General features: G+C 39.8%; 1 protein-coding gene across 5 annotated transcripts in view; it reads right to left on the bottom strand.

The window, feature by feature from the left end:
- The window catches only part of DCLK1 (doublecortin like kinase 1), a 347,358-nt gene that overhangs the window by 314,204 nt on the left and 11,603 nt on the right, over nucleotides 1–21,551 (bottom strand). For all 5 annotated transcript variants that reach the window (XM_059144249.1, XM_059144246.1, XM_059144247.1 and 2 more), the window contains exon 3: nucleotides 8,440–8,786. In XM_059144249.1, coding sequence (XP_059000232.1) covers nucleotides 8,440–8,786 — 347 coding nt within the window. The remainder of the gene's footprint in view (nucleotides 1–8,439; nucleotides 8,787–21,551) is intronic.

Genomic DNA, 21,551 nt, shown 5'->3' with positions numbered 1-21,551 from the left:
AATATTGTTTTCCCAAAGCATAAAAGTTCGTTCAATAGCAGAAATGCTCTACAGTTGGCGGATTTAATTATCCTAGCATCTTAAATGAAGCAGGACGCTGAGCGAGAAAACAAGCACCATGATAAGCACCTTACAGACGGTGGTTTCACTACAGACAGCACCGTCACAGCTGACAGCTACACACAGCCACAGTCTGCAATGGCCACAGAGTTTCTAAATGGCCATGACCTATACTACACAGAACTCCAGAAGCAATGCAAGAAAGCCAAATGCGCAGCACATTGCCAACTGGTCGATCGCCCATTCAGTCATTTATTGAACAAGCATTTACCAGGTTAGGCCCTCGAGATTCAGAGGCCAAGAAGTCACCTTCCTTACTCTCATCCTCTAAATTCTAAAGGGAAGACATGACACCATGATAGTCAAAATGTCAACATAATTGAGATCTGTAGGGCTATCTACAATGGACAGGAATGGAGCTCTCTCCCAAGGAGAGGGAGCTGTCAGTTCTACATGGGCCAGTCAAGAAATGTTTCATAGATGAGACCACCTTTGAATTGAATCTTGACCACAGTTCTTGCTTTCTGCAGAGCTGTGGTGATGACTCAATGAGATAAATATACATATAGCAACGAGCTCAGAGCACCAGGCACACAGGTGTTCATACTGTGATAGTAATAGTAATGTTACCATCACTGTATCGGTATAATGGGTCACCAATAAGATACTCTTAAGAAATAACAACTGAAGAAGCAAGTAAAGAAAATAATATCTAGGTTACATTCACAACTGACTGACAATAAATGGAATGATAAAAATAGTCGTTAGTAGTTTTAGTTATAGTACAGGCAATGGAAACAATGCAAGATGACCAAATCCACACTGACAAAATTATGCAACTATACATGTCTTATACTTTTAAGAAAGCCTGGCCAAGGAAAGCAGAGAGGAGAAGGACTAATATTTACAAAGGACCTACCACAGGTCAAGCCAGGACCTTTATATACATATTTTCTTTTTAAAATTTTATTTATTTCTTTGGGGGGGAAGGGGGCAGAGAGAGAGGGAGAGAATCTCCAGCAGATACCCTGCTGATCATGGAGCCCAATGCGGGCCTCAGTTACACGGCCCAGAGCTCATGACCTGAGGTGAAATCAAGAGATGCATGCTTAACCAACTGAGCCACCCAGATGTCCCTATGTATGTTCTTAATTAAGTATCCCACCAATATTATTATACATTATCATTGCCATTTTAAAAAGGAAACTGAAATTCAGATAATGTTATTGACTTGCAAAGGCCACACAACTAATGAGTAAGAAATTCAGAATTTTGATCTTATAAGCACTTTATCTCAAATTCCATGCTATTCTCATTACACTATGAAGTATTTTCAGGTGAAAAGCCATATGATTAGTCATTACTAAAAGATCATTTTATTTTGTTTTTTTTGTTTTCTGTTGTGTTTTTTATTCTTGCTTTTTTTTTTTAAAGTAGATTCCACATGCAACACAGGCCTAAACATATGACCCTGAGATCAAGACCTGAGCTGAGATCAAAAGCAGGACATTTAACCAACTGAGCCACCTAGGCACTCCAAAAGATCATTTCAAATAGTTCATTCCCTCAACACATTTAAAATACGATTTATTTTTCAAAAACAATTTACCCTGAGCTTTTCAGGTATAATAAATACTGATAATTCAGTACCTACCACAGTGCTGCGTTTTGTCACATGGATTGTTTCATTTAATCCTTATGACAACTAATAAAGCAGTATTGTTATTCCCATTGTAAAGATGAGAAAACTGAGTATCAGAGACAGAATAGATTCCACTGTATCTAGGGGTACAGGACAGACAACTAGGTGTTTGAAACTGTATATAAAAACTAGTGTTCTTCCTCTATATTATGTTACTTCACATATCCATGCTTAAATTACAGCATACCTAAGCAAATTTCCTCATTACAAATAGATTCGATATACAGACTTTTTGAACTTAAGTAATCAGTTAACTGGGAAACTAAGTTAATTTTCCATGCCTAAACAAGAAACTAGATCAAGGGAAATTTCTCAGACAGAAACTGGAGCACAGGCCTAGCTGACTAAATGACTCTTTATATCATTCCAACATGCTCCCTCGGGGCATGGGAAACTCACCGGCCAAATCAGGGCTACTGGCCTTTGTGAAGCAGAAGTCACCATTAGGAGACAATCCCAAGCCCAGAGTCCTCTGAAAGTGCCCAAAGCACCGTCAGCATACTGGAGAGAGGGCTCAGGGAACACATCTTCACTTCTAGAGTGGGACACAGAGGAACTCAGAATTCATTTTATAGAAAATCAGTATTCAATTTACAGAAAACTGACTTTTGCTGAGACTAAGCCTTAAAATATACATCACTGCAAGAACACACAGTTACATTATCAGAGCTGCTCAGACTAGAACAAAAGGACTTAACTCTTCTCTATTTGATGGAGTTAACATCTATGTAAGGACAGGTATAGCTTATAAATCCTAAATATCAACAGAAAGCACGTAACCTAAAATAGCCCATTCAATCCCAGACATTTTAATTCTCTAAGTGAAGTATCATAATTACTCTTAAACTCCTTTTTCTTTGAAAACAGCTAAGATTTCCCATCAATTCAGAGCTCTAACGAATCACGAGGATGGTTTAGCATGTGCTCTGAGTTTCTGCAGGAAATTTTAATTTGACATTTTAAAATGTAAGCTGAATTATTTGTATCAACTGTGTGTTTATATCAATTGCAAACAAAACTAAAAGGTGTTACATTCGCTTTCACAACATAGATAATATACCAATCATATAGTAAAAAAAAAAAAAAAAAAAATCTGTCCACTAAAAACGAAGGCTTTAAATATGCTCGAAGAAGTTAATTAGAGCTGTCACAGAAGTTTTATTTTTTTAAAAAAAGGGAAAAGGCACTACCACCAATGGCTACAGAGAATCTCATTTTCTAGTCCAACCAAATCCCAACACATCCTCAATTCCTTCCTTTCCACTTGAAAATGTCCGGCTTCCACATTTCCTAGGCTCATTCATTCCTATAGTCAAGGTAGATGCAGGAGCAACATAGACCATTTTGTTTTAAGGTGTAAGGGGAAGAAACGTTCTAAAGTCTCCAAACTTAAGGCTGAACCAAATCAATCTTACTTCAGATTAGAAACAGGTATTCAAAACCAAGAGAGGAGATGTGCCTGGGTGGCTCCCTTGGTTAGGCGGCCGAATCCTGGCTTTGGATCAGGTCATGGTATCAGCATCCTGGGATCAAGCCCCACATTAGGCTCTGCACTCAGCAGGGAGTCTGCTGGAGCTTTTCTCCCTCTCCCCATCCCCCAACTCCTGCACGTGCACGTGTACGTGCACGTGTGCCCTCTCTCTCAAACAAATAAATCTTAAAAAAAAAAAAAAAGGAAAAAATCAAAGACTACCTTGTGATATCTGATTGATAGATTCCTATTGACCAGATTACCATTTCCTGAATTCCAATAAGCTCATATCCCAATTACTGAAAATAAATGGCTGCAATTATTATGACTCCCTTATAAGCATCTTTCCAGCTTTGTGTTCGTAATAGACAAGGGGATTCAAGGATCAAAAGACACAGAGAAGACAGTGCAGTAACTGATTAACTTACTGACAGCCACTGGGATTTCTTTTACACAGCACTAGAGTCTGAAAGTTTGTGTCCCCCGGAATCCATATAATGAGATCTAACCCATTAGGGGACAGTGTTAAGAGGTGGGGCCTTGGGGAGGTCATTAGGACACGTGGGTGAAGCTCTCAAGTATGGGATTGGTACCCTCTCAAAAGAGGGCCAAGGACACCTTCACCCCTTTGGCCCTGTGAAGACACTGAAAAAGGCACTTTGTATGAACCAGGAAGTGGGTTCTCACCAGACCAGGTCTGCTGGCACCTTGACATTGGATTCCAGCCTCCAGAACGGTAAGAAATACACTTTTGTTGTAGATAAGCCCCTAATCTGTGGTACTTCGCTACAGCCACACAAAGTTAAGGAAGCAGTGATGATGTCTGTTCTCACAATTGACCAGTCTAAACCAGTTTATGAGTACCTTCACTCTAGCTCAGTGACTCCCCGGGTGTTCTCCATTAGGAAGACAACAAGCGGCTTGCTCACTCCAGCACGCTAGCAACGGGGGATTTTACAAAGTGCACGACCTACGTGACATGTCTGTAAGATAAAAATGTAACATCTCCAGTGAGTTTCTCCTGGGCTACTAATGGATGCTGTTGTTTTGTGTGGATCTGCAATACCGAGGGCTGACAGCATGGGCGTGTGCATACCTTTTCTACTTAAAGAGCAACTCAATTTATCATTGCTCTATTTCAGTGCGGAAGGGGCGGTCACGGGGCAGTGCCTTATCTGTGATTTTGACGGTATAAATTGCCTGCTTCGGCACTGGCTATTCTAAGACTTGCTTACCGTTGTTTATATTTCTAAGCAAGGATCCAGTAATCACAGATTTAGAAGACTGAACAGCTCAAGACAGCCAGATTAGCTGTTCCAAAAAAGGAGTCAGGAGATATATGACCGTATCTTTTGTAGCAAATTTTGTACCTTTTGGGTTGATTTCAGTCACTAAATGGTCAAACCCTAAATAACCTCTGGAAGTAGCTGCTTGGCCGGGTAAGTGAATAACCCACAGAAAATTCCCACCTTCCAGTGCCTGGACTGAGGCAAGAGGAAAAGATTCTCATACCCTGCAAAAGCTCCCTTCGAATATGGAGAAAAGGAATGTGATTAGAACCGTCAGCTAGAAAATGGCCTCTTTCCTTCTTTCGGGGCCCTTGATTGAGGCCCAGATAAATAATGCATCACTGAAATGAAGACGAGGCAAGCATTTCCTTGACCTCCCAGCCGTGCTGGCAAAAGTGCCTGATCACAGGGTGAGCAGAGGCCCCCTGAAAGGTGTGAGGAGGAGGAGGAGGCAAGTTTGCAGCAACCATTTACTGAAGCTTCAGTGCCCCTGAATAAAGGACGGACTTGAAATGATCAGAAAGGGTCTGTGCACCAGCAGGCTGCTTATGAGCCTCAACGGTCAGCTGGGGAAACTGCAGCTTCCTACAAAATGTTCTCTACAAAATGTTCTCTACAGGGTGCAGTGTTTCCAATATGTTGATTTCCTTATCTGGGCCTAAAAACCTCAACAACAACAACAACAACAACAAAAGCACTGTATAATGAACTCTTGGTTAAGGCCTAAAGCACACCCAAAGGCAACTGGGCAAGGAGGTCCAGTGGTAGGAGGAGCACGTGAGAAGGGCCTGTGGTCTCCGCCTTCCAGTGCCCATTCCTGGGTGGCTGATGCAACAGCAGGCACGCGCTCTCACTGTTCATTTGTCACTGTTCTGTTGTCAAAGAGCCCAGAGTCACGAGTCTCCATCCCACAGAAACATCCACAAGCTGCCTGAAGGTGATCTGAAAAGCCACCCCTGCCCCATACATCGCTTGCTCTCTACACATTTATTCAACGCACTCAACCTATTAATTTTTAAGCAGTTCTATTTCCTCAATACAAAAAAGAAAATTACCTTTAAAAGCTTTCCTGGGCACTGGATTTCCCATAGCGCTTTTGGAGTTGATATAAGAGTTGTTACACGATCCAAACAAAAAAGAGGTGAAAGGAGTGATTTTAAGGATAACATCCTGCCAACAGCACACGGACCCTGACGCCACCGTGGGCAGGATGAAATGGCAGAGGCATGGGCTGCCAGTCCACCTGGCTGGGAGGAAAGTGGTTCATTCTCAGAGGCCTATCAAGCCCTGGTCTCTGCCAAGGCTGTCAAAGCACTCTAACAAACCTCCCGTGGGGGTGGATTTCCATTATGAGTAGAAATGATTCTCAAGACTCCAGGGCTCCAGGAGGAAGCATCTTTGCTCCTACTGGGAACCCAAGCAAAAAAGTCTTTATATTCTTTCCACTCTATCTTCCAATTCCTCTGCTTTTCACCACTCCTGCTATGAAGAGAACATGCCACAACAGCAAATCAAATGCTACACACACACACACCCTCTGAATAAAACCATCAGCGGAATGACCACAGGAAAATAATACAGAGCAGAAAACTTTCAGATGATAGTCCCTGGACAAATTACTCACTTGAAAATTCTTTCTCAGTACATGCACATTACATGCACATCTCTTTAGTGTTTTAATATAATCTTCTGTGATATAGTGGTTAAGAGCATAATCTCTGGAGAGAGACATTTACAACTCTGGCATTTACATCTCTGGTCTTGGACATCTTATTTTTAAATAACAAGTTCTGTGCCTTGGCATCCTCCTCTGTTAAATGGGGATTGGAATCAACTGTTATGAGGATTAAACATGTTAATACATGCAAAACATTTAGAATAATGCAAATAAAGCTATGATCATTATTATTATAGTTCAAAATTGCTTTCACATGTATTATTATAGTTGTCCCCACAAGCACTCTATGATCATTTTATCTATGTTTTATTGGTAAGTATGAGGCTCAGTGAAGTGATTTGCTGAAAACAAAAATAATCTGGCCAAACCAAGATTTGAATTGTGGTCTTTTGGCATTAAACCTTAGATTGTTTTCCATTACATGGTATTATTTACATGTAAACAACAACAAAAGCAACTACTATACAATACAGACACTAGATTAAACTCCTAAAAAGAAGAAAACAATTGAGAACATCATTGTACCCAGTTTAGGAATTCATTCTTGGAATAAGCAAATGATGAGCTGATGGTAGAACTTATAATGTAGCTAAAGCTTGTTTTTAGGTTCACTGTGTAGTACTTTGGAACCCCCAAAATTCTGAAGCGAGGGGAGAAGAGGAATGTATATCAATTTGTATTCGTTGCTGTATATTATACTTTTTGTGAAAATAGGTAAACTGTCACCTTGAGAAACCCCAATATACAAAAATGCAGAACTACCAGATGGTTGAGTGACTCATTACGAAAGGAACCACCAAAGGGCTCAAATGTTTAAATGTGAGCCCTGCTCTCTTACGTTGCTCTAATTCACAAGCTAGCAATGGACTTCTTGATCAATGACATTTAGGCTACGCCCGCTTAGATCTAGAAGACTGAGAATTTCATCCCTCAGCATTCTTCTTCACATGACACTTAGACAAGTTTTATGAGACAAGCAGAAGACTGGTGAATATAAATGAACAACTGGCAGATATTCCTTCTTTCCTAATGAATTTTGTAATTTAGAGCATTTGAATGGCTCCCTAGGGGAAGAATTCTTTCATGACTAACACTCTTTCTAGTAATTGCATCTATTTCTAATTCATAAAATTTAAATGCTTGTTAGCCTTCAAGAACTTGTCTTCTATTTAATAAAGATTAATCTTTTATTTTTTTAAAGATTAACCTTCTAATTTATGAATCTAGAATTGATTTTTAATATGTACTCTACATACAAATTATCCCTCACACAAATTATCCCTCAAAATAATTTTTAAAAACCATGTGGACAGATGCACATTGAAAACTAAATTTCAAGCAAAGGGAGTACGCTAAAAATTATCATCTTAAACAAAAAGACACAAAAACTCTGAAAGACCAGCAACTTGCACTCTACATATATCAGTACATATCAGTGATATCTATATATCTATACATATATCTATATATCATATATATATACACATAGATACACACACACACACACACACACACATACCACAGTCAGGGTTCTGTCAAACCTTTATAAAAGTCCACACAAGACTTCCCTTTAAGTTCACCTGAGCAACTCACATTTAAATGCCCTCTCATCCAAGTCAACCAATGACCATTCCATAGCTAAAGAAACACACCCCTTCACTATTAATTCTGAAACTGTTTTCAGTACAAGATGTACAAGATGTATAATATTCTAGAAATATGCCTCTTAAAGCCATTCAGATGGAAATATTTCATCCTTTTGATATGTACTGTAAAATCCATAAAATTTAAATCTCTCTAGTGAACATTACTGAGACATAAAGTATTATTTAAACCAAAGAAAGGAAATTAGATTTTTCTCTAATGGTCAGAGTTTACGTCTCAGTCATGCTTAAGGCTATAAGACATTACTACATGAAAAAAATTTAAACAAGACAAAAAGCACCTTTATGTTAAGTAATTAATAACTGAAAAAAAACAGAAATCTGTGAGTAATCATTTAAGCTTCAGAGATAGGTATTGCGCTTTATTCCTACGGTTAATCCTGTCTACCTCTATCCTCGGTCTGGATGGAGATCAACAGCTATGTATTTGTTAAGCACATGACCCAACTTCCTCAACTTCAGCAAAATGCATGTTTCACATTCCCTCCCCCATCCGACCCCCCGTGCCACACAGATCCCCCAAGTCCTTGGTTCTTTCCTGTAAAGTCGAAGTCATCCCACGACACCCCTCTTACCTGTTTCCCGTCCAGGGTGTACAGGCGTTTCACCACTCCCGAGTCCAGCTTGATGGCATCGGTGATGTCAGTGAGAACCTGCTCAAAGGAATGAGCGGTTTTCTTGTTCAGCAGAATCCTGACAGCTTTCCGTGGCTTCACCCCACTTCGGATGATGGTGACCAGCTTGGGCCGGATGAAATCCTTATTTTCCCGCACCTCTGATGGGCTCCCTTTAGCAGTGGCCAGTGAAGACACTGCCCGGGAAGCCGAGGTGGTCTTGACATTCACGGACCAGTTGGGATTCACGTTCTTGGTGTACTCCAGTTTCTTGAAGGGCTCTATTGACCCACACACATAGCTCTCTCCTACGGAAGACAGAAATATATTTATTTTATTTCTTTTTAAAATTCTTTATTTGACAGAGATCATAAGTAGGCAGAGAGGCAGGCAGTGCAGGGGGGGGGGGCTCCCTGAGCAGAGACCCCCCCCAACACACCACGCGGGGCTCAATCCCAGGACCCTGAGATCATGACCTGAGCTGAAGGCAGAGGTTTAACCCACTGAGCCACTCAAGTGCCCCGGAAGTGAGAAATATATTTAAATTTACACTAAGGTGAACTCTTTTCCTTTTTCCTAGTCTCTGATTTTTCCTTTTCTACCAGAAGTGAGAGCAAGTTTTGACTTTCTTTCTTTCTTTTTTTTTTTTTAAGGTTTTATTTATTTATTTGACAGAGAGAAATCACAAGTAGTCAGAGAGGCAGGCAGAGAGAGAGAGAGGGAAGCAGGCTCCCCGCTGAGCAGAGAGCCCAATGCGGGACTCGATCCTAGGACCCTGAGATCATGTCCTGAGCCGAAGGCAGCGGCTTAACCCACTGAGCCACCCAGGCTCCCCAAGTTTTGACTTTCTGAACAATGGAAGCATGACTAACAATTAATGAAAAGAATGATTTTTTTTTTTTTACTTCTAATCTGGCTCTGTCAACACCAGATTGATACCTTAGAGAGGGAAAAAATCATCATTCTTCCCTTTCTTCATTTACTGACTGCTTTTTCTGACAGAAATACAGACATTGAATAGACATCAAGAATAAAATTGAATTTAAAAAAGGAAGTATTTTTTGGGATTTGGGGCTATTTATATTTGCAGGAAACTTCAAAATCAGAGGTACCTACATTTAGGAATAATGTAAATAACACAATTTGAAAACTTAAAGTGGATCAGAAAACAGCTTCTTAGAATAGTTCTGTGATTCACTGTATGGTGAGAGATGGGAGCTACAGTTGTGCTGAGCACAGCATAACAAAGGTATGGAGAAGCTGAATCACTACGTTGTACACCTGGAGGTAATGCAACATTGTGTGTCAAATATACTCAAATTTAAAAATTTTTAAAAAGCTATGTAATTTATAATTTTGATGGGAATGTGTGCTGAACATTTTGTAAATTCAAGTAAAATTCCAATAACAAGCAAAAGTTCTGTCACCTTCTAGACCCCAAGATCTCACCTGCTGCTGTTGGCCTGCTTGGACCCACCATCCTCTGTCCCACGTTCCTCCTTAAGTACTTCTTTCCAGCTTATCTCTTAATCAGGCAAAAGCCCCAGGGAGCACAGCATCCCCTGAAGGAAACCAAAACTGCCCCTCAAGCAATAATGGATGTTTGCCAGAAGAGCCATCCAAACCCAAACCACTCAGACCAGATAGAGTTTAATCACTAAATCAGCCCCCCAACCCAGATGGACAATGGTACTACCCACAGGAGGTGGGTAAAAATTGCAATGCTAAAAATTCATCCCCAGGAGGTGGAGACTTAACATGCAAATGAAACATTTGATGTTTGAAGCAGCCTGGTCTGTCCACTGGACCTGAGTTCCCCTTTCCCAGGATTTCCGACCCTACACACTTAAACAGTGTCCTTTCAAGCTGTTGTTCGGAGAGTCAGTCTGACACCTTTGTACTGACTGTATGTCCCTTCAGCTGCAGCTGCCTGTGCTTTTATTTATTATTTTTATAAACATACAATGTATTATTAGCCCCAGGGGTACAGGTGTGTGAATCGCCAGGTTTACACACTTCACAGCACTCACCATAGCACCTACGCTCCCCAATGTCCATAACCCCACCTCCCTCTCCCTACCCACCTCCCCTGGCAACCCTCAGTTTGTTTTGTGAGATTAAGAGTCTCTTATGGGGGCCCGCCTGGGTGGCTCAGTGGGTTAAAGCCTCTGCCTTCAGCTCAGGTCATGATCCCAGGACCAGCCCCACACAGGGCTCTCTGCTCGGCAGGGAGCCTGCTTCCCTCTCTCTCTCTGCCTGCTTCTCTGCCTGCTTGTGATCTTCGTCTGTCAAATAAATAAATAAAATCTTAAAAAAAAAAAAAAAAAAGAGTCTCTTATGGTTTGTCTCCCTCCCGATCCCATCTTGTTTCATTTATTCTTTTCTACCCCCCAAACCCCTCATGTCGCATCTCCACTTCCTCATATTAGAGAGATCATATGATAGTTGTCTTTCTCTGATTGAGTTATTTCGCTAAGCATAATACCCTCTAGTTCCATCCAGGTCATCGCAAATAGCAAGATTTGATTTCTTTTGATCTGCCTGTCCTTTAAACACTGGGTCCAGTCTCATTTCTACTGTTGCTGGGTCCAAAGACCCGAATCCTGTAACAACCACACTGCCTGTCCTCCCATCTACACGGGGCCAAGTGCAGTGATCTGCATACACTAGGAAGCCAATTCGTGTTTGTTTACAGATAAAAAGTTCTGAGAATGGTTAACTTATAAACTGTAGCTTCAGAAACTGACTCTAAAATAAGTGTAATTACATAAAATGAATAAGGTTCGAGGATCTAATGAATAACATGGTGACTATATACTGTGGTATAACTGAAATTTGCTGAGAGTAGAACTTAAGTATTTTCTCAAAAAAAGAAAAAAGATAAATAAATAGTAAATAATGGATGTGTTAATTAACTTGGTGGAGGGAATCTTTCACAATATATACATATATCAAATCATCATGAGGTAGGCTTTAAATATCTTACAGTTTTGTTAGTTATACTCCAGTAAAGCTGGGGTGAAAAAAAAGAAGAAGGAAGAAAGAAATTAATTAAATTAGATTTTATTAAAAATGGCTCCTTAACACAGAATTGTTTAATGAAAATACTCTATTAAATAGATGTGGCTCACACAAAAAAGAAAGTAACTCACATACCAAGTGATGATAAATCATAAAATGAACGAATATATATATATATATATATATATGTATACATGTAAATATTTCATAAAGTTAGGTCAGTGCATTTTGAAGTTAAAGATTTTATCATGGCTTTTTTGTGTGTTATTCTTTATAACAAGGAGTAGTTAAAATGCTAAAAATCTTTCATAATTGCAGGTAAAGTGACGTAGGTCTAATCCTACACAGCCCATTTACTTTTATCTAAATCCTTGTTCTATTTTTAAATTACTAGTGCAAGCATCCAAAGCCACAGTATCCACATAAAAATAATTGAACCAGGGTTTCAAAAATAAGAAAGCATTGTTATACATGTTATCAAACATTTACTCTGTAAGTGCTTTTAGAATACATTCTAGTGGGTGTTTATATATTGTGTCTTACTATAAATTGCACACATAGTAAATTCAGCAAACCCCTTCTCTATTCACCTAGCACGTTATTACTGGTCCCAACTATGCTTTTCTTAAGATGTATGTAGAGATCAAAAACATATGCATGGGGGGTCCCAACGACAGTGGTGCTTCTGAGGCTTTGTGGAGATGGGGGAATGTTCTGATGGGAAGAGAAATGGAAGTCTGAGCTCTGGCCTCTTAAGATCTTGGGCAAGTCCCTTAGTCTTCTCAGTGGTAGTTTATCTATATATCTGATGAAACTATTTCAGTGGAGACTCATCTCACTCTGTTTTTGTGAAGATCAAATTAGATGACAGAGGTCAGAGTAATCTCAAATACAAAACTTCTACACAAATGGAAACCCCCTCTAAGGCTGCATTACCCTGATTGTGCAGTAAGCCTGAAAGGAAAATTAAAAAAACAAAATTACTAGAAATCCGTGAGCAGATCGTACATTATAAGGTATTAATTGTTTCTAGCTAGTTACAGCAGACGTCACCTTGGGTTCATCTCAATATGAGGGGGCCCCAAATGGTCCTCAACAAAGCAGACACAGCCCAAAATAGAGCAGGCAAAACCCATCTGGCAGAATTCTGTGCTAATCGGGGATATGCAACTGGCTGATTATTTCTAAGTTTATGTCCTAAGCTAATAATTAATATCAAAACAAAGTGAGTGGTTTATGTAAGGGCCTATTTAGCCAGAGCAGCCCCACCTCGGTTAAACAGCCATTTTGTTGTTTATGCAGTAAAACTTTTAACTGACCCTGTCCCCCTCCTCCCCTTCTCCCCTCAACTTACTTAAAAGCAAGTCCTTGCCATTTGCGACAACGTGGATGGAACTAGAGCGTATCATGCTTAGCGAAATAAGTCAAGCGGAGAAAGACAACTATCATATGATCTCCCTGATATGAGGAAGTGGTGATGCAACATGGGGGCTTAAGTGGGTACGAGAAGAATAAATGATAGAAGATGGGATTGGGAGGGAGACAAACCATAAGTGACTCTTAATCTCACAAAACAAACTGAGGGTTGCTGGGGGGAGGGGGGTTGGGAGAAGGGGGGGTGGGATTATGGACATTGGGGAGGGTCTGTGCTTTGGTGAGTGCTGTGAAGTGTGTAAACCTGGCGATTCACAGACTTGTACCCCTGGGGATAAAAATATATGTTTATTAAAAAAAAAAAAAAAGAAGAAGGGAATCTTTCTGCCCTTCAACAGACGAATAGATAAGGAAGATGTGGTCCATATACACTATGGAGTATTATGCCTCCATCAGAAAGGATGAATACTCAACTTTTGTAGCAACATGGATGGGACTGGAAAAGATTATGCTGAGTGAAATAAGTCAAGCAGAGAGACTCAGTTATCATATGGTTTCACTTACTTGTGGAGCATAACAAATATCATGGAGGACATGGGGAGTTGGAGAGGAGAAGGGAGTTGGGGGAAATTGGAAGGGGAGGTGAACCATGAGAGACTATGGACTCTGAAAAACAATCTGAGGGGAATGAAGTGGTGGGGGGGTGGGAGGTCGGGGTACCAGGTGGTGGGTATTATAGAGGGCACAGATTGCATGGAGCACTGGGTGTGGTGCAAAAATAATGAATACTATTATGCTGAAAATAAATAAATTTAATTAAAAAAAAAAAAAAAAAAAGCAAGTCCAGGAAACCAGTCCCAGGTAACAAAGCCCAAATACAAGGGTGGTCAGGTCAGGTAGAGATAATAGCCTGAACGCAGGGAATGCATGGATGAGTCGGGTCAAGTGGAGACATCCAATCAATGGGGCGCGCATACTGTCTTCCCAGCTTCCAAGGAGTACAGGCCCCGACTTTTGGGCGCCAATTCTGACCAAAGTGATAGGCTAGTTCTAATAGCTACTATGGGGTGAATTGTAATTCAATTGGCCACCCGTGTGTGACCTAGCATGACTGTGCAGCTTTCTCTGTGTGTTACAATTTCATTGGCCACCTGTGTATGGCCAGGCCCAACCACATGGCCTTTGCTCTATAAAAGTTAGTCTGTAAGTTAGGGAGGGGTCGCCTCTTTGCAAGGGACGTCCCTGGCTGGTCAGTTTGATTCTTGATGCTTGGCATGAAATAAAGCTTTGCTTGACCTTCACTTTGTATTAGTCTCACTCCTTTGACCATGGACCCATTATTGGGGGACCCAACAGTTTATACTCCAAGAACAACAAAAAAACTTTTTAACTTCAAAAAATATATAATTAGGAAAGCTAGGAATTTTAAAGTACTTGCATTAACAATATGGAGTGGGTTTGTTAAAAAAGAATATTAACACTTTTTTTACATTTTAATAAAGAACACTGAAAAAAAATTTGAAGCATGACACTTTTGAGAAGGTAATGCTAATTTGGTTTTAGCAACAATGACCGGAAGAAACATATGTTAAATCTGTGCTGTCCCTTAGTGTCTCCTCTGCCTGGCTTACCAGATTCAAAGACTGAAAAGGAATCTTGGGGAAGGGTGTGAGATCCAATAAAGAATGATATTGTGCCACATGGAAAGTGACAGCACTTTCAGAAGAGGACAGAGCTGGTCACCAAACCCAAGATCACATACCACTCACTGCTGCCATTTAGAATCTACTACACTGTTCAGGAATTCAATAAGACAAGATGGGTTTCTTTATGCTAAAAAGCTTCTATTACATTTTGCAAATATATTTACATTAAAGACTTATTTGACCCCACATTTTGGCAACTTTTCTTTTAATCATAATTCTGAACTTCTTCCCACCTCTAGAGATACTGCCTTGTCTTGACTCAATTTAAAGTTGATTTTCTGAATTTTTTAGAAAATAACTTTTTAATTAATGTACTAATATCATCGACAACTGTAAATTAGCAAATGTAATTGTTCTGAATGCAAAGAATATATCGTCTTAATTTGGTCAAATAGCTATGTGTATCCAGTGTTTAATCTCTCCCTAAATGGGGCCACAACTTAAGGGATATGTTATATTCTTGATTAGAAAATCATCAAAAGGTTGCATTCAAGTCCTGACAGATACGGGTATTAAAGGCCACTGAAAAATTAAAAATTAAAGTAATACTTGTAATCCCTGTAATAAACTTCCTATATACACTAAGCCATCCCAAAGGTTTATGGTGTAATTTATATTGCAACAATAAAATAAAAGTTAATTTAGCAAAACCAAAGTATATTTGAGCAAAATGGTCTGATGTTATATTTATAATAAAAAATTATACTTGATCTTCAAACTATTTCTGGCACAGAGCTGCTAAAACCCTTGGAATTTCCTAAGTGATTAGAGAAATAAAGATATCTTGATATGCATAACAAGCCCCTTTCAACCACATTTTAGTTTATGTTAACAAGGAGGCCTGGAAAGCACATGAGGATGGGGGCTGGATGCCAGGGGAACCATCAGTGTGATGAGAAGGTAGAAGCTTTCAGTCTACCTCCCTAACTTTAGAGAGGGGAGAGGAGCTAGTAGCTGAATCCAGTGATTTAATCACTTGTGCCTATGAAATGAAGCATCCATTTAAAAAAAAAAAAAAAAAAAAAAAAGGACAGGGTCCAGAGAGCTTCCAGTTGGTGAATATTCAATGGGAGTGGTGAGCTCAGAGAACATGAAGGCTCCAATCCCTTTCCATAGTGCTTGCCTGATGCATCTCTTCCATCTGGCTGCTCCTAAATTATATACTTTTATAATAAACTGGTAATCCAGGAAGTAAAATGTTTTCCCATGTTCTGTGAACCACTCTTGCAAATTAATTGAACCAAATGAGAGGGGTCATGGGAACCTCTTATCTATTTATTGGCCAACCCATCAGAAGCACAGGTGACCACTTGGATTTGATTGGTGGGTATACGGGGAAGACCCACACACAGGTCAGAATGGGTGACCAGCATTTGAGGACCCCAAATGTGCTTTGAAAGTTTGGGATTATTTACTGTAGGTGAAGCTTAATAAGGATGGCAAGATGGAAAGATCATAGATGGTTTAAAGGAAATGCTGTAACAGTCTATTTAGAAGTAGAGCTGGGAATTACCAAACATCATGACTTACTTGCTGGTTGGTTATCATACTGCTGGTTTTGTTCCAGTTTATTCAATCTAAAAATCTTTGTGTTAAGACTGATTCTCAACTTGAAATTTAATAATCTGGGTGTCCAAGACACCCCAACAAATAGAGAGCTGTATAAGAAGCATCTGTCTGGATTTCTGTGGCATTTATAAAAGTCAAAAAACTAATATCTGCTTTTTTTTTTTTAAAGATTTTATTTATTTATTTGACAGGCAGAGATCACAAGTAGGCAGAGAGGCAGGCAGAGAGAGAGGAGGAAGCAAGCTCCCCACTGAGCAGAGAGCCTGACACGGGGCTCGATCCCAGGACCCTGGGATTATGACCTGAGCTGAAGGCAGAGGCTTTAACCCACTGAGCCACCCAGGCGCCCCCTAATATCTGCTTTTAAACACAGATAAAAATCAAGAAAATGACTGTTAAAAAGAAAAAAAAATAAGGAAGTAAAGCATGATATTATGTTGGGATCCAACCAATGCTTACTAAAAATAACAGAATATGTTAATTTCTTCCCTGAAAGATCTAAGTATTTTGGGGCTCTTGGAGAAATGGAATGGTTTCTGTGTAAGCATATTAGATTATTTTTGAGGTCCTGAAGGTTCTATGTTTAACTTTGTTTTCAAAAAATCACACAAGCATTTGTAAATTTATTATATTGCTACTGTTCAAAATATGGAAATAAATGTTCTTTAACAAAGTTTATTATTTCAAAACCTGTAAAGTTAATTCTATTTGGCCATGAGCTCCCATTATGAAATTAAAGATTTTCCACTTAAAGGAAATTATCTAAGTCACTACTGAAAACTTCCAGGAATGTGATACCAGCTTCCTGGTTGACCAGGCCTATGATGAATGAGCTAGGAAGGTATCCTTCCACAAGATCACATATTAGGAGATTCTAGAAGCTTGCTCCATTTTCCCCTTACTGCTGGAGCTTTTTCTTTGGCTCAGAGTGGGACTTGTAAATGTCCTATATAACATCACTTGACCTCAGTCTGAAAATGACCTAATCTCTGGTTGCTACTTCCTCTAGGACTTCTTTAGTTCCAAATGTGGCATATTCAGAAGAATCTTAGGTGAGAGATACCTATAAAAATTTCATTTTTCCAGGGAATAAAGTTTCTCATTAAAAGCTGTAGACTTGGGGTGCCTGGGTGGCTCAGTGGGTTAAGCCACTGCCTTCGGCTCTGGTCATGATCTCAGGGTCCTGGGATCGAGTCCCGCATCAGGCTCTCTGCTCAGCAGGGAGCCTGCTTCCCTTCCTCTCTCTCTGCCTACCTCTCTGTCTCCTGGTGATCTCTCTCTGTCAAATAAATAAATAAAATCTTTAAAAATTAAATAAATAAAAGACACTGATTTAAGAAGAAGATTTTGATAGTGCTATTAAAGGCAAGAGAAAAGATTCCTCAAAGGCACTTTGGGTCATTCTTCCATGGAATTCTTTTATAATATCATAGTATACAAAAATAAGCTTCCAGAAAATAAAATTTGAATGTGTATGTCATACCTATAGAAAATGTCAAGTTCTCAAATTCAAAGCAACAGAAAAATAACATTAAAAAAATGAGAGATCCAAATTTTTAAATTTAAAAGTACTCTGAAAAGTAGGGAAATTAAAATAAAAAGGCAAAAACAGACTGAGGATCTACACAGAACAACGGGTTACTATACTGGGCAAAGCTTGTTATAATTTACAAAAATACAGGGTACCAAAATATATGACAAAAGATAAAGACAAAATATATAGAAACTAGAATATATTACTAGTGCCATTATAAATCAGTAAAAACCTTTTTTAAAAGCAACATGGCCAACTGTATTTGGAACCATGAAAATGTATATTCTCATTGTTAAAACTTTCTCCTAAGGACATAACAGAAAAACAAATAGCAAAACTGCAAAAAAATTTTAAAAATTAAAAAAACATTTTAATAAAATAAAATTAAGAAACAACAAAACTGCAACAAGCACATACAGCATTAGCCATGAAAAGTAAAAACGAACCACAAACTCCTAAATTTTCAATAGGAGGTACAAAATCTGAATTTACCACTCTGGGAGTTAAAAGACTCCTAAGTCATGAGCTTGTCTTCAAAAGAGCTTAGAAACCAAGATGTATATATGAAAAGACTTCACCACAAGGCAGTAAGCGATAATTGCTAAGTAAGGGGTCCAGGCAACCCTAACTCGGGAGAGAAGGAAATCACTTCCCACTTCCCAGTGAGCAATCAATAAAGAAGAAATGGAATTCATGCTGGCCTTGGAAGTGAGGGTAAGATTTTTCACTAGCAGAAAAGAAAGAGGACAGCAATTCAGATAAAAATAAAATAAAAATATTCTCCTCCACACGATACAGTAAAGAGACAGTCTGAGAGATATTACTATGTCTTTCTCAAAAAATAAAATAAAAATGGTTCCATGGACAAACAAGTTAGAGTAAGACTGTGATAGGGTCCAAGGTCAAAGCTTTTGTGCATGATCAGAACCAGGATTCAGAACGCTTGCACTGGCTCCCATGGAAAGGGAGGACTGAAGGTAGGATGTGGGAAGAGAGAAGATGAGAAAGTTGGTATAACAGACCAGGAGAGGAGATGGAGAATTGAGCTTTACATATGTGCACCAGGAGCAGAGAGGAGTGGGCACAATAAGAAGTACTTAGCAGATAGAATCAGTTGACTAGATGGTAGAATTGGCAACTGTCTGGATGTGGGAACCAAGGGAATCGGAGTCAAAATGACAAAAATGAAATGATGACATCAGAACTTCCATTTTGTTGACTTTTCATATACCACCATACGTAGAATAAGAAGGGAACCAGGTTTGGATTTGATGGTAAGGGAAGATACTAATTGGGTTGTGCGCATACTAAATTTGAAATTCCTAGGAGCCAATTAGTTGGAAATTTCCAGCAAGCAGTTAGAAATATAAGCCTGGAGTTTGAAGGGTGATGCATATGGCAGCTGCAGAGATGGAACCGAAGAAAACACTCCAGGAAACCAAGCCCGTTTGGACAAGAAAAAATGCAGAGCGACACCAGTCTCTAAAGAGTGCCCAGAGATGGAGGAGCCAGTGAAGGGAATGAAGAGAAATCAGGTGCCTGATGCCTTGGAAATGGAAAGGTAAGTGTGAGACTGGAAGAGATCTAGATGCGAGCATCCAATGCTCCAGGTTCAGCAATGATGATAAGGATTCCTGAGAGATCACTGGCGTGGCCACTAAAAGACCACGTGTGGCCCTATCCCTGACTTGCAAAGGCTTTGGTATAAATTAAGTAAGTATATTATAATGTCACGATGCTAATCAAGGAGTTGAAGTGTGATTGGAAGCTACACAACTAGAGACAGCATATAAGATATTTCTAAGCACAGGAGACATCTGGGTTTGACAGGTCAGAAAGAGCAAGGCAAGAATTTTTTAGATTGTGAGAGATTTGTGTCTCTGCAGGCTGAGGGCTGAGGATAGAGACACCATTGGCAGAAGAAGTTATGTTAATGTCTGCCACGCAGCAGATCCTGTTCTAACCCATGCTGTTTAACCTGTAACCCTCAACACAATCCTATGAGCTAAGTATTAATATACCACTTATCACAGGGCACAATGAGGTACAGAGAGAGAGGCAGCTGGCTCAAGGTCACATGGCTAGCAAAGGCGGAGCCAGGATTCAAAGGCAGGTTGACTGACTCCAGAGCCATAACTTAACCATGACATTACGCACCTTCAGGAGAGCACCATCTACTGCCCTAGCAGGAGAGAAGGGGAGCCTGGAGAGATGGGAGAGCACAAGCAAAGAATGCAGCTGAGCTCACTGCTAAGTCTCTCGGTGGGTAACAGGAGAAATGGACAAAACTGAAGGAGTAGGAAGGAGCAGGGTCACTGAGAGAAATCCATTAAAGACTGTACGCTGTGTTCTACAACTACGTGGAGAGCTGCTATGAAACAAACGTATGGCACAAAGGGGTCTGTCTGTGGCCAGGGTTATAGGCAACAAAACTGGTTTAAAAACTACCATCTGGGACACATATGTGTCCTAAAGTATCTGACCTAAGACAGACTCTGGCATGGAAAAGCAGAAAAAACAGAAAAAACAGGTTGCATAAAGAAGGGATAAACAGTCTACGGCCATACCACACTGAACGCGCCCGATCTCGTCTGATCTCGAAAGAAGGGATAAACAAATTGTCAAAGAGAAACTAAGATGTGTATTTTCAGTTTACGAGCCAATTGCAATAGCGCAGCAAAGAGAAGACCACACAAGACTCAAGTGGTAGGAGTATGAGGAGTTATTATTGAATTTTTTAAACATTCTTGCATCTTTTGGGGCACCTGGGTGGCTCAGTGGGTTAAAGCCTCTGCCTTCGACTCAGTCAGGATCCCAGGGTCCTGGGATCAAGCCCCACATGGGGCTCTCTGCTCAGTAGGGAGCCTGCTTCCCTTCCTCCTCTCTGCCTGCCGCTCTGCCTATTTGTGATCTCTGTCTGTCAAATAAATAAATAAAAATCTTTTAAAAAAAAAATTTCTTGCATCTTTCAAATTTTCTACAATGCTCAATGTATAGGAATGTATCACCCCTGCAGGAAAAAATACTGAAGTTGCTAAAACACTGATGAGAACTTAAAAACTATAGCACTGATGGTGGAGAGGACAGATTGAAGAAATGTCTTAAGCAGGACCAGCACAATTTAGTGACAGCATTGATTTGACAGGTGAAGGGAAAGAGAAGTCAAGAGGAATATTAGGTTAGATGGCGACACCATTTAACAAGATCCGGAATATGAGAAGAGGAATGAATTCTGGGTAATGGAAAAGAATGAGGTCATATTTATGCTGGCTGAGTTTGAAAGGACTGAGGACTAGAGTACCAGTTAAGTATATCCAGGTGGTAGAAGTAAAGAAGAAAAGTTTTATTACTATTTGGAAGAAATGGGCCTTAAAAGAGTGGTTAAAATAAGAAGAGTTGATGACATCACAGTAGCTCCAAAGACAGGAAAAGTAGAGCACATCTATGTTTAAGGGTGAGACAAGTAAAGAGGGAAATAGAAATTCACCATTCAAACAGCACCACAATGACTGCTATAGGCAAACCCACCAGGAAATGCCAAAATTCATGGGCAAAATTGAAGGAGAAACAAGATATTCACATAGTCTCAAAGTTTCTCCCCCAAATATGTATTCACTGCAAATGGGAAAAATAGTAATTTCAGCGTGAAGGTAAGTGGCAGACACCATCTTTACCAACTGATCATGGCTATTCTGTCCAGTAATAAGACACGGCAACACCATGTACCCTGAAATGATGTACCAAAAGGAACACAGCATCACTTCTGTGGAATTCTGGCCACAAATACCAAACTTTAATCTAGTCATCAGCTACACCCAAATTGAAGGACATTCTCTGACTGACCAGTACTCTTCAAAATGGTCAAGTCA

Source organism: Mustela lutreola, chromosome 13, assembly GCF_030435805.1.
Source record: "Mustela lutreola isolate mMusLut2 chromosome 13, mMusLut2.pri, whole genome shotgun sequence".
Classification (NCBI taxonomy): Eukaryota; Metazoa; Chordata; class Mammalia; order Carnivora; family Mustelidae; genus Mustela; species Mustela lutreola.
This window is presented reverse-complemented; position numbering and strand designations above follow the sequence as displayed.